At 37.3% G+C, this 14,141-nt stretch overlaps 1 protein-coding gene across 19 annotated transcripts in view; it reads right to left on the bottom strand.

Annotated features, from left to right (window-relative positions):
• Positions 1-14,141, bottom strand: part of GALNT11 (polypeptide N-acetylgalactosaminyltransferase 11) — a 53,460-nt gene that overhangs the window by 21,651 nt on the left and 17,668 nt on the right. For 13 of the 19 annotated variants that reach the window (XR_011438054.1, XR_011438058.1, XR_011438060.1 and 10 more), the window contains 2 exons: positions 5,236-5,571; positions 842-965 (listed from right to left, as the gene is read on the bottom strand). Coding sequence is in view for 12 of the 19 variants with exons in the window: in XM_070265276.1 (XP_070121377.1) it covers positions 842-965; positions 5,236-5,533 (422 nt within the window). In the remaining 7 variants the exon portion in view is untranslated. Of the gene's footprint in view, positions 1-778; positions 966-5,235; positions 5,572-5,704; positions 5,860-14,141 lie in introns of those variants that run through there. The other 6 variants (XM_023640026.2, XM_023640032.2, XM_023640027.2 and 3 more) reach the window with 3 other exon arrangements.

Below are 14,141 nucleotides of genomic sequence, written 5' to 3'. Positions count from 1 at the left end.
TTTCACTAATTCCTATCACAGCCCTTACTCTCATGCTACTGCAATTACTCGCTTCCTTATCTACCTCCCCTGCTGGACTCTAAGCCCTGCGAACCCAGGGACTATTTATTATTCTGTTTATTTCCAGGGCCTAATACAGTGTCTAGCAAACAGAAGGTGCTCAAAAAGGTCTGTCTGGGAGTGACTGACTGAGCCACCACATGAATGAAAAGCCTTTCAAGAAACAAAAGTAGTGGGGCCAGCCCCGTGGCAGAGTGGTTAAATTCGTGCGCTCTGCTTCAGCGGCCCAGGGTTTCGCCAGTTCAGATCCTGGGCATGGACATGGCACCGCTCATCAAGCCACACTGAGGCGGCGTCACACATGCCACAACTAGGACCCACAACTAAAAATATACAACTATGTACGAGGGGGCTCTGGGGAGAAAAAGGAAAAATAAAATCTTCCAAAAAAAAAAAAGAAACAAAAATAACGAAAACAGAAAAGTGAGATGATGAGTAAATTCTCCACTGATTTTAATCCCTTTTTGCCCTGAATCCAATAAATAAACATTTAAAAACAAATTTATGCTCAGAAGCTTATTTAATTATATGCAGTTAGCACCTCCCTCCTTTTCCCCATGATTTTAAATTTCAAAAGAGACACAGCAAGCTCTAGAATTTTGTCAGCACAATCTCAGACTACGTGGCTGCAAGCAGTAAGAACGGAAATCTGTCTCAAGTTCTCTGGCGCCCAGAATAACGAAGCCTAACTGCAAAATACCAACACCGTCCTCACGACCTGTTACACCGGCACCAAAAGCACTGCTGTGGAAGGATTAGCAGAGGCTCATGAGGAACATACGCTGCATTCCTCGTATCTGGCACTTCTCGGTGGTAGCCCAAGCGGTTACTGATGAGCATATTGAAGGCATGCTTCTGATAGCCCAAGTCTCTCAACTCCTGATCACGCTCATTAAAAATCATACCTGCAAAAGAGGGAAGTTGCAGTCAGTGCATCCATCTGAAGGGACTACTATAATTATTATTAGGATACTACGATCTCAAGAAAATCTTGACTTTAACCTTTTATAACCAGATAATAGCCATGTTTCTCAAATCTAGATTGTCTTCATTTTCAAAATAGTAAATTAAGCTTAAAGTCAGATTTTTATCAATCTAGCTCAAAAAGCAAGTAAGCAAGTATACCTTAACCGTAAATGACATCTGCTTATTAGCCATAATCTTAAGAATATTTTCAAGAAAAAGCTTACCGATGACCAAGAAAAAAGAGACTTGATGATGATTCTTTTCCATAAAGGCAACAGATTATAGAACCCCTATGGATCTCAAGAGGCCCCAATTACAGGCAAGTTTTGTACGGACCCCTCCCCTAAAAAAAAGACTCTGGATAAATCTTTCTATAAAAAGTCTCTGGCTCTAAACTTTAATCAGTTTCGTAGTCAAGAAAGTCCCACACAGATCTAATCGAGATCACCGTAACTTAACATCCTTGCTCCCAAATTCTGTCAGAAATCTTACCTTTACCTAGAACAATAAAGTCTCCTTTTGCTTTCTCTTTCCTGTACCAAATCTTTAGCCTCTTCTCACAGAATGACTCCCTTGTAACAGCATTTCCCAAAGTCTGGTCATGGAAAACTAATTCCACTGGACATTAATAGATGTTAAAAAGAAAAAGAGGATTCCATGGTCAAATAATTCAGGGAAACGCTGGATGTTAGAAGTCGAGGAGATCTATTTTCTACAGCAGGATGACACCGGTCCTTTGATGTCTTATGGACACCCACGTGTGCGGGGAAGGAACACAGAAGGAGGCGTCTCCTCAATTTATTTGACCAGAGGTGACTAGAGCCCGCAAGTCCACTTTGGGAACTCACTTCTTAATACGCTTTCTCTCTGGAACTTTTAAAGCTGGAGGACATCCTTTTTTAAATACAAAAGAACAAAGCTCTATCAGCATTCTACACAAGAATGGAAACTCCATGAAAGCAGAGACTTTGGTTATGTTCAAAACATAAAAGAAATAAAATAAAAATTGCTAAATACCCAGAATCCAGAACAGTGCCTTGTACAAATTAGATTAGTAATAAATATTCCTTGATTGAACAAATATCAAACGGTGGACTGCCTCATACTGAATAATAAAAGAATTATTTTCTAATACAGACCTCTTGATGAAAAATTATTCCATATTAAAAGATCAGTTTATATCCATCAACAAATGAATAAGAAAATGTGGGGTATATATACAGTGGATTATTACTCAGTCATAAAAAGGAAGGGAATCCTGCCATTTCCAACAACATGGATGGACCTTGAGGGCATTAGGCTAAGTGACATAAGTCAGACAGAGAAAAACAAATACTGTAATACTGAATGATCTCACTTATATGTGGAATCTAAAAAAAGGAAACTCATAGAAACAGAGAACAGATTTGTGGTTGCCAGAGGCTGGCAGAGGTAGTAAGCAGCAGACTGGGTGAAGTTTGTCAAAAGGTATAAACTTCCAGTTAAAAAATAAATTAATTCTGGGAATGTGACGTAGAGCATGGTGACTACAGTTAACAATACTGTACTGTATATCTGGAAGTTGCTAAGAGAGCAGATCTTAAGAGTTCTCATCGCAAGAAAAAAACATCTGTAACTATGTGAGGTGATGGATGTTAACTAAATTTATTGTGGTAATCATTTTACAATATATACATATATGAAATCCTTATGTTGTACACCTTAAACTAATACAATGTTATATATGTCAATTATATATCAGTAAAACTGAGGAAAAAAGATCACGTTAGCTTACTTTTTCTCCCTCCCCTGCTCAAATAAAATTACAGCCAAATTTCAATTAAATGGTATCTCATTGTGGTTTTGCTTCGCATTTCTGTAAAAACTAATTATGTTTAACATCTTTTCATGTGACAGTTGGTCATCTGTATATCTTCTATGGACAAATGTCTATCAAATCCTTTGCTCATTTTTAAATTGGGCTATTTGTCTTTATTGTTGACTTCTAAGAGTTCTTTATATATTCTGGATAATGGACCCATTAAGAGAGATGATTTGCAAACATTTTCTTCCATTCTGTGGGTTGTCTCTTTTCACTTTCTTGATAGTGTTCTTTGATGTACAAAATTTTTAAATTTCAATGAGATCCAATTTATCTATTTTTTCTTTTGTTGCTTGTACTTTTGGTGTCATATCTGAGAAATCATTGCCAAATCCAAGGTCATGAAGATTTATCCCTATGATTTATCCTAAGGGTTTTATGATTTTAGCTCTTATATTTAGGTCTTTGAACCATTTTGAGTTCATTTTTACATATGATATGAGGTAAGGGTCCAACTTCATTTTTTTGCATGTGGGTATCTAGTTGTCCCAGCACCATTTGCTGAAAAGACTATTCTTTCCCCATTAAAGGGTCTTGCACCCTTTTTGAAAATCAATTGACCAGAGATGTCACTTGACGGTGGAGGTCATAGGGTTTATTTGTGAACTGTCAGTCTATCCACTGATCTATATGCCTGTCCTTATGCCAGTAACACACTGTTTTGATTACTGCAGCTTTGTAGGAAGTTCTGAAATTGGGAATCGAGAGTCCTCCAACTTTGCTCTTTTCCAAGATTGTGCTGGCTGTTCAGAGCCTCTCGCAATTACATATTAATTTTAAAATCAGCTTTTCCATCTTTTCAACAAGGGCCATTGGGATTTTGATAAGTTTTGCATTCAACCTGTGGATTGCTCTGCGTAAGTACTGACATCTTAATAGTATTTAGCTTCCAATCCATGAACCTAGGATGTCTCTCCATTTAGTTAAGTCTATTTTTATTTCTTTTAGCAGTGTTTTGTAGTTTTCAGTGTACAAATCTTACACTTCCTTGGTTAAATTGATTCCTAAGTATTTTATTCTTTTTGATGCTACTGTAAATGGAATTATTCTCTTAATCTTATTTTCTGACAGTTCACCACTAGTGTACAGAAATACAACTGACTTTTGAGTGTTGATCTTGTACCCTGCAACTTTGCTGAATTCATTTATTAGCTACAATAGTTTTTTCTGGGTATTCTTTAGGATCTTTTATAAAGAATTTAGTTTTTCAGTTAGGCAATTTGGGTTTGTCACTTCAAATACTTACAATTCTCTCATTACTACTTTAAAGGCAAATGCAAAGTTCATTCAAAATGGTAAACTCAATGTTATTTCCTTATAAAAGTTTTAGCAAAATAACTAGGAATAAATTAAAAAATGAGAAATTTTCCCATTAATGCTTTGTAAATGTCTAAATGGCTGTTTGGAAAAGACTGGAAGATGTGTTTTATAAAAATTGAAGCAAGTATTAGCTTCCATTTTTTCCTCATATAATTTTAAATACTTTTCACTTCATGTATTATAAAATGATTAAGTCCTAGAAATTGATTTTATTTTTTTGAAACTATGATCAAATTTCTTAAATGTTTTAACATTTTCTTTATATTCTGTGGCTCCTTCAATCTCTCAAAATCTTTTACTACACACTTTTACTCCTAAATTACTTACTTATGTTTTTATGACAAGATCAAAGTTCTTTTTTTAAGCTTTAAAGATAACCAAAATGGTTCATTTATCCTTTAAGATAAAATTTGCTAAAACCAGGACTCTAGTATTCAAAGTAATGAAAGACATATACAGTAGATTCTTGTTTCCAAATTGAACAGAATATATTTTTGAAGGAAAAAATTTCTATTTTATGCTAAGTATTTATAAGCTCCTATACTTAGTAAATATATTCCAATACCTTAATAATTCTTATAGGTAGAAATCTTACCAAATATAAGCAATCTCAGCTTACTTCTAAATCTGGTTTATGTTTTGTTTTAATTAACTCTGCCTTTCAAAATATGTTAAATATAGTCAAGTAACCTTTTGATCATTTCTTTCCCTTATTAAATAATGCTAGCAATTAAAAACTTCCCCCATAGGTTCCACCTTCTTTCCAGCCACTTAATTTTTCACTCTTTTCCTCATTCTGGACCTTATTAGTTTCTCCCAAGTCCATAAAATACTGAAGTCAGAATTGGACAAATTAGAATATAACTCCTGAGTGCAAAAATCATTGGACTTCAGCCAATTCACGAACAAAATACACCAGTAGGGGGAAAAATACATTTCTAATCCCCTGAGCAACACCTGATTTAAATAATTAAACTTCCAATGATTACATACTTTGACACGCTACAGCAAAAATCAAATACACTTACCCAATTCAGAAGAGAATTTCACGTTGTCTTTTTCTGAATCTTCAATATGATTATTATCTCTCATATCATCAATTTTGTTTACTTTGAACTGTGATTCTAATACTCGACTTGGACCTCGAGTGAAACGGGGATAGAACTTTTTGGGGAAAGGTCCATGGGGCCCAGACCCCTTGATGGGCACATTCCTAAGTGGCTGAGTCACTTCACTGAAGTTGAAATACACAAAAAGCAAAACCGTCCAGGTCGCAGATGTAAAAAGGCATCCGTAACAGAAATATCGAACTGTGACACTTCCCATTATAGACCTAGCATAGCTGAGGGGACATTTTCAATTTCCTGAAAGAGAAGGATAGATATATTAGACACTTTAGCACACTTGTAAATCATCCACCAAGTTCACATTCACTGTTTTCCAAACCACCAAGCACCACTTCTGAACTAGTTACTTAGGATCCCTATGCATACATACCGTTAATAAAGATTCAAATATAAGAAGACATATGGATAGCACCGAATAAAAAAATACAGGGATTCAACAATTAAAACCACAGACCAATGTGTTAATGCTCAGAAAACCAAGGGCTGCAAAACAGCTGACTTACTCATTTGTTCACGTTAATGAATAATTCTTCACCTTTGTTCTGGACTGCTTTCAGAAAGCTCGGTAATTTTTTTCAGGTTCTAACTTCTCATGAGGAAAACCTAAGTACTACATGTGTCACAATGGTACATCTAAGGTCCCTTCCAACTGCAAAGTTACAACTCTTTTAACTCAAGGATCTTAAAATCTGTTATTAAAAATAAACAACTTGAAAAAATAGTTCTACTTTCCAAAGATTAAACCTGCCCTAATGCCTACTCTTGATTCAACAATTACATTTCAGATTTATAACTGAAAGACTTCAAAATAGAATTCTATTTTCCCTCTCCTTATGATGCCCTGTAAACAAAATGGCCCTGAACAGCAATTCTTTCCGAAGCTTGTCTTCGGAGGCCTCACACAACTTGCTGAGGAATCTTTGTAAAGGGCCCAATGCACAACAAAAAACAGCCTCACTGAACAGTTTTGCAGAGAAACCCTGTATATATACACACAGAAGAAATCTACAAAGCAATACTGCTTCTACATTATTTATTTCCATACTACGAAATAATTAAAAAAATATTATCCCCTCAAAGTCAGGACAAAGCAAGTCAGCATCAGTAAGCCCCACTTCAAAAATTAAGGTGTTTTGTACAATGTTACGTAAGCCTAGAAGACAGTAAACAGCTCAATTTCTTGACTATCTGCCAACCAAGAACTATTATTTCTTTCACTACATGTCAATTCAAAAGCTTTAGAAACAAAAGAAACCACCACCACCACCAGCACCCAAACAGAAACTCCCACCACAGTAATACCAGAAGGGCAGCTGGAAATAACCGCAGCAGAAAAGGAAAGTCAGGCACCAATGAAAGTGCTGTCATGTCAGCTGTTAGCGCTTTTTTAATTAAAGACATGCACAAAAAAGCAACCACTTTATTTAGAAGTGGAAGAAAACGTTCTCTGAGCAAAGTGAATGGAGCCAACAAAGCAAATGAAAAGTCAAAGACAGCTGTAAATTTGCAACTTGCAACAAAAATGTTGCAAAGAATACAGAGTAGAGACATTTAGGTAAAACATTAGATTTCAACTAAAACAGACATTGAAACTTCCTAAAATATGTGCTTTGGGGACAGGCAAGAAACAAGCAAGCAAACATCAAAAATAAAAGTACTTCTTTCTCAAAAGGCCATGAAATCCTGAAGTTCAAGACTAAGTGTACAGGCTGCTCAATTCCATAAGGAGCTGTGCATCTAAGGAGGCGTCCCCTCTTCAACAGATGTACAATGACATTTCTATTTAGATTGTTTTCCTCAAACCACTCCAGGCCTTCCCATTTCCATCTTGGCCTCCTTAACTCGGAACACAGAAAGGAAAGGGACCAAGAGGGAAAGCCAGCCAATCCCTTCTTCAGTCACTGGGAAGTGAGAGGTCACGAATCAGGGGCTATTCCATCAAGCAGCTCGAACAACTGGCGGACACTCAGACATTCGGCTCACATCTTTTTCTTTATTCCAAATCCCACGAGCATGTCGGGCAATGTCCAGAACCCTTCAAAACTCTAGCTTCAACATCTGATGCATGTTCCTCTTATAACCTTCACGCATATTCTACTTAAGCAGCCCTGCCCCCACCCTTGACTTCATCATCACCAAGACCTGATTTAAGGACCTCTCAAACCTTAAAAACCTCCCTCTGACCACTACCCTCACTTTGCCACTCTGACCCACACTGCAACTACTCTTCAACCTCACTGCAGGCAAAGCCTGGACACTCCACTCCCCTTCTCTTACAGCTTACATTTCGTTTCTGTCCCCAGCCACACACCCCTTAAAGGCTTTACAGCCATGCACTGCTTAAGACTGGAATATGTTCTAAGAAATGTGTTAGGTGATTTAGGCCTTGTGCAAACTCATAAGAGTGTACTGAAAGAGAACAAAATTTACCACCCCAAAATATGTCTTATTTAACATGAAGATTATTTTAGGCTGATTATTTTTAAGAAATAAAACACAAAGTTTTTCTACTCCCCCTTTAACTGACTAAAAGAATTCAAATTAAAAAACCTCTCTCAGGAGGAGAGCTATCACCTTAGCATAACACAATCTGGGTGGTAGACAGGGAGGCACCCAGAAAAGCCTGTTTGTTGGCTCCCCCCTGTGCTCCTCTGTTTCTGTGTGGCCAAACACTTGTTTTCCAAATGTTTGCTCCTTTTCACCTTCCAGCGAATTCCTTCATTTCCTTTGAAGTCCCTGCCTCTCCCCAACCCAACATCTTTGGTCTTTAGCTGAAGATGGTATTTAAGGTGAGGGCTTCAGCCATTTTGCCAAGTTACTTGATTTTCGTGGGTTTCTCCCATGTACACATTGTTACACTTTTGTTTTTCTCCTGTTAATCTGCCTCATGTCAATTTAATTCTCAGACCAATGAGAAGAACATGGAAGGGTAGAGGAAAATTTCTTCCTCCCCTATAGCCCTTACACAAACCTAGATGGTATAGCCTACTGCACACCTAGGCCATACAGTACTAATCTCATGGGACACCATCATAAACGTGGTCCACTGTTGACCAAAATGTTATGTGGCACCTGACTATACTTCCTTCCTTATCTAGTTTGGAACTTGATGTTGGATAATACTAGAAAGTGGTAAGTGCTAAAGAGAAAAAATAACGTGCGGAAGAGTGATACGAAGTAGAAGAGGGTATGTGAGGTTTCCGGTAGGTGGCTAAGGAAGGCCTCACTGAGAAGGTGACAGCCAAGTTGAGGCCTAAACAAAATGAAGTTGTGCGCACTGCAAACACCCAGGGAAGACACATCCAGGAGTGGGCAGGGAGGGCCAAAGCAAAGGCCCTCAAGAAGCGGTGTACCTCGTGAGGCCAGAGAGCTTGCATCATATAGAACAAACGCTCTGATCACAAGACAATTAAGTTAAAAAATAATCAAAGGCAAAAAGATAACTAGAAAATCAGAGAACGTCTAAATGGAAATTAGAAATTATTTAGAACTAAATAGTGAAAATACTACTTTTCAAAACCTATGAGATACAGCAAAAGCCAAATTTTATAGCCTGAGATGCTAATGTTAAAAAAGACAGCCCAGAAATTATGAATTTAGAAAAATATAATTGAATAAATCCAACAAAAATGAAGAAAACAATAACTGTGTCAGGAATTAGCAGAAAATAAAGATGAAACGATAACAAAAGCCAAAGGCTGGTTCTTCAAAAAGGTCAATAAGGGCCAGTGCCATGGCCTAGTGGTTAAGTTCAGTGAACTGTTTCAGCAGCCCGGGTTTGGTTCCCAGGCTCAGACCTACACCACTTGTCGGTGGCCATGCTGTGGTGGAGAATCACATACAAAACAGAGGAAGACTGGCACAGATGTTAGCTCAGGGCAAATCTTCCTCAGCAAAAAAAAAAAAAAAGATAACATTAACAAAGCACTGGCAAGACAAATCAAGAAAACAAAGGGGAAGTAGAAATAAACAACAACAAAAATGAAAAAGAGGGCACAAATAGATGCAGATTAAAAACAAAAGTGGTGTGGGGCCGGCTTGGTGGCGTAGTGGTTAAGTTCCTGTGCTCTGATTCAGCAGCCTGGGGTTTCCAGGTTCCAATCCCCCGCACAAGACCTACATACCACTTGCCAAGCCATGCTGTGGCAGGCGTCTCACATATAAAACAGAAGAAGATGGGCACAGATGTTAGCTCAGGGCCACTCTTCCTCAGCAAAAAGAGAAGGATCGGCGGCAGATGTTAGCTCAGAGTTAATCTTCCTCACCAAAAATAACTAACTAAATAAATAAATAAAAGTACTGTTCATAAGCCAAAAGTTGGTTCTTTAAAAGGATCACTAAAATTAACTAAGCACTGGCAAGACTAATCAAGAAAAAAGAGAGAGAGCCAGCCCTGATGGTCTAGTGGCTAAAGTTCAGCGCTCTCACAGCTCCAGGGGCCCAGGTTCAGTTCGCAGGTGTGGAACCACACCACCTGTCCGTCAGTTGCCATGCCGTGGAGGTGGCTCACATGGAAGGATTAGAAGCACTTAGAACTAGGATATACAGCCACACACTGGGGTTTTAGGGAGGGGGAGAAAAGAAATGGAATTCCAGAATTTCTAAAGAAAAAACAAAGGAAAAAGAGAGAAAGGAGAAATAAAGCAAAAAATGAAAAAGAGGGCATAAATATAGATGAAGCTTAAAAATAAAAGTGTTGTTCATAAATTTAGGTAAAATGGATAAACTCCTAGAAAAACATAAATGCACAACACTGACTGGAAAATCAGGAAACTTGGATGGCTTTATAGTCCTTTCGAAGATTAAACCATTACAAAAACATTTCTAGACAGTTTTACAAGTGAGTTCTATCAAACATTTGAGGAACAAATGATTCTAGTCTTATATGACTGCCTCCAAAGAACAGAAAAAGAGGAAACATTCCCCATCTCATTTTCTGAGGCTATTATGACCCTGATATCAAAGCAAGGACAGTATAAGGAAGGAATATTAAAGACAATCTCAGAGAGATTATGAAGATCTTAAAGAAAACATTAAAACCGAAACCAACAATGTTTTTAAAAATGAACACATCATGAACAAGTTGTATGTACTTCAGGAATACAAGGCTGGTTCAGTATTTGAAAACCTATTACTATTATCCACTATCTTAAAAAATTTTTAAAAACATATGATTTGATCAGTGGAGATAAAGAGTTTATTAAAATTCAACACTTGGGGCCAGCTGGCTCTGTGGCCGAGTGGTTAAGTTTGCACGCTCGGCTGCGGCGGCCCAGGGTTCGGGTCCTGGGTGCGGACATGACACCACTCGTCAGGCCACGTTGAGGTGGTGTCGCACATCCCACAACTGGAAGGACCTGCAACTAAGATATACAACTATGTATGGGGGCGGGGTTGGGGAGATAAAGCAGAAAGAAAAAAAAAAGATTGGCAACAGTTGTTAGCCCAGGTGCCAATCCTTAAAATTCAACACTCAATTCTTAGCAAACTAGGAATACGGAAATCTTTAACCCAAAAAAGTGAATCTCCGAAAATCTTACAACAAAAATGATACTCAATGGTGAAACGATAAAATTATTTTCTTTAAAAACAGGAATAAGATAAGGATGCCGACATCACTATTTATATTACACTACCGTAAATATAATATTGGAAGCAACAGTTCCAAAACACAGGAATCCCTGGCGAGTTTATATTCCTGGAGCTCTGTGCCAAATATGCTAAAACCAGAATTTGCAGAGGTAGAGTTAAGCAGTCTGTAGCTTTAATAAGCTTCCTAGTTAACTCTGATATACAGCCAGATTTGGGAACCAACGGTATAATGAAAAGCCAAGATTAAGTTCTAATCCCATTCTCTCATATGCTATGTAACTTTGAAAAACTACCAAATTTCCTTAGCATTATTTTCATCAACTATATTATTGGATACTCAGATTTATTTATTTTTTTTTCCCCTGCTTTATCTCCCCAACCCCCCCGTACATAGTTGTATATCTTAGTTGCAGGTCCTTCTAGTTGTGGGATGTCGGACGCCGCCTCAACATGGCCTGACGAGTGGTGCCACGTCCGCGCCCAGGACCCGAACCCTGGGCCGCCACACCGGAGCGTGTGAGCTTAACCACTCGGCCACGGAGCCGGCCCCTGGATACTCAGATTTAAATGAAATACTTAGAATTATATGAGATAATATATGTAAAGCATCAGGTACAATGATTAACACACAAACACAATGATCTGCACTAGACCAAGATAATCTCCACAAAGACCATGGCTGGCTTTTGTTGTTGTTTGCTTGTTCACTGTATTCCCTTCACTTAGCACAATAAGTGGCACATAGAAGATGCTGAAAAATATTTACAGAATGAAAGAATATAGTAGAAATTCAATGTTAACTTTTTCCTCCTCATTAGGTCTAAATTTAATATATGAATGGTATAGATGACCTTACAATGTAGGTCATTCCTTACAATGACCCATAAGTCCCTGCATAATCTGGCATTTACCTCTCTGACCATATCTCCCACTACTTCCCTCCTTATTCATTTCGTCCTAGACACAGGACTCCTTATGTGTCAATCATATTCCCACTCAGGGATTATAAGTGGGTTCTTCCCTCTGCCTAGAATACTTTTCATCCCAGCTGACTTCACCTCTGTTGACTCTTTGCTCAAATATCACTTTCTCAATAAGGCTCGATCTAAATTACCATAAGTAAAACTGCAACTCAACCACCAAACACTAGGACTTCTGATCTTCCCCACTGCATGCAACTTCCCACCTTCTTACACGCTACATAATTACTTACTCATTACATTTACTATTTATTGTCTATCTCTCCCCTACTAGAATGTAACCTTCATCAGAGCAAAACCTTTTGTCTGTTCTATTTCATGCAGTATCTTCTGAATTTATAACAAAATATGGCAATAGCAAACATTTAATAAATATTTGTTGAAATTAATGAAAAAATTACTGTAACAGAGTTATCAATATGCTTGCAAAATGCTGGGAATTTCTAAAATGTATTACTATTCTGTTTGAGCCAAGTAATACCTTAATGCTATGCATGGAGATCATGACTACCTTATTTCAACAGCAGTATGAAAACGAGGTAAGACAACAGCTGTATTTATTATTAGAAAAGGTACAAAAAACAACAGCCTCTCATTGTCCAATTTCACAAATTAAATATAGGTCTCTGTGACAGAAACAGGAAACTACTCTCCACTTTGTCACTGCATGATCTTAGGTTCTCTCTTGGCTGCCAGCACCTAAGGGCAAAATCAAAGTTTTCTCCTCAAGACTTTACCCATAGGATTTGGCAAACTGTTCAGATTCTTCACAGAGTACCCCTGGCTCAACCTCTCCCCAACAGCTCAACATCAAGAGTCCTTGTCTTCTGAAATGTAAAACGTATTAATTCTCAAGGTGGCAGGGGCAGGAAAGATATATTTTAAAAAGAATCGATGTGTCTCTACTTTAAAATCATAACATTTAGCTCTACAACACTCAGCAAAACTTAAAAATTCCAATTTTCAGATAGACTCTTATTTTATATTCGCAGAAATAGAAAGAACATTTTCATAAGTTCAGGAATTATTTGCAACTCTATCAGGTAAATATTATTTTCCTCAAGCCATAGTATGATAATTCTTTAGAGACCATTTTTTATGTCGTGAATCAATATACTAAATTAAGGTACCTATAAAAATGAGAGAAATTTATGAAATCAGTCATTTCTTTTATATAATTAACCAAAATAGTCTTCAGAAGCAGCAACAAAGATACTATCAGTTTTTAGACAAGGTCAAGAAGATAACACCCAAATATGAAGAAAGTGCAAAGAAATAAGATGCTTGTTAGTTAATAAAATAATAGGTTCTTAACTGCTTAAGAAATTAAAACATCCAAACAAAAATCAAGAGCTGAAATTTTCATCTAACCTATGCTAATGATTAATGAATCCAGCATCTATACAATAAAGTCTTTTTGCTTTTACTGTTTGCTATTCCTTCTATGGGCAATTACCACGGCTTCAAGATCCAAGGCTGAAAGCCTTCAAAAGGAGGGTCAAAGCAAACATTTAAAGTTAGTTAATACAAAACAACTAGTGAACAAATTCTTTCAATCATAAACTTGAATAGTTAATAAAACCTAAACTTCAGCACTTAGATATCAACATAACACATTTTTCAAAAGTTAAATGAATAAAAGGCTAACCAGCTGTGTACATGAGTTCTCACTGAGACAAGGCGGTATAGTTTCATGTTTTTCCCTTGTCACAGTCTAGTAATTGCTCAGGGACAGGTGCCCTGTAAGATGAAGAGTCAGGGTTTTGTCAGGGAGGTACAGAAGAATGGGGAGAGGTATATGCAACGTGCATATACCTGAACAAATAGAAAGATGTACCATACTCATGAATAGAAAGACCCCAAATCATAAATATGTCAGTTTTCCCTAAGTTAACTTATAAATGTTACACAATCATGTCAAAAATACAAGCAGATTTTTTTTTCTGGAGCTAGACAAGCTGATTATAGAGTTCACTTGGAAAAGAATGAACAAGCAGGGAATAGCCAAGCAAACCCTGAAGAAAAACAAGGAGAGGGTGAGCGGATGCTTGAAACCACAGACAGTATCAAACTCTATACATACTGTGTTTTTTCCTATACATACAAACCTATGATAAAGTTTAACTTGGAAATTAGGCACAGTAAGAAATTAACAACAATACCTAACGATAAAATAGAACAATTATAACAATATACTGTAAGAAAATTTATGTGAATGTGGTCTTTCTCTCTCTC

The sequence above is a fragment of the Equus caballus genome, chromosome 4 (assembly GCF_041296265.1).
Source record: "Equus caballus isolate H_3958 breed thoroughbred chromosome 4, TB-T2T, whole genome shotgun sequence".
NCBI classification, from domain to species: domain Eukaryota; kingdom Metazoa; phylum Chordata; class Mammalia; order Perissodactyla; family Equidae; genus Equus; species Equus caballus.
This window is presented reverse-complemented; position numbering and strand designations above follow the sequence as displayed.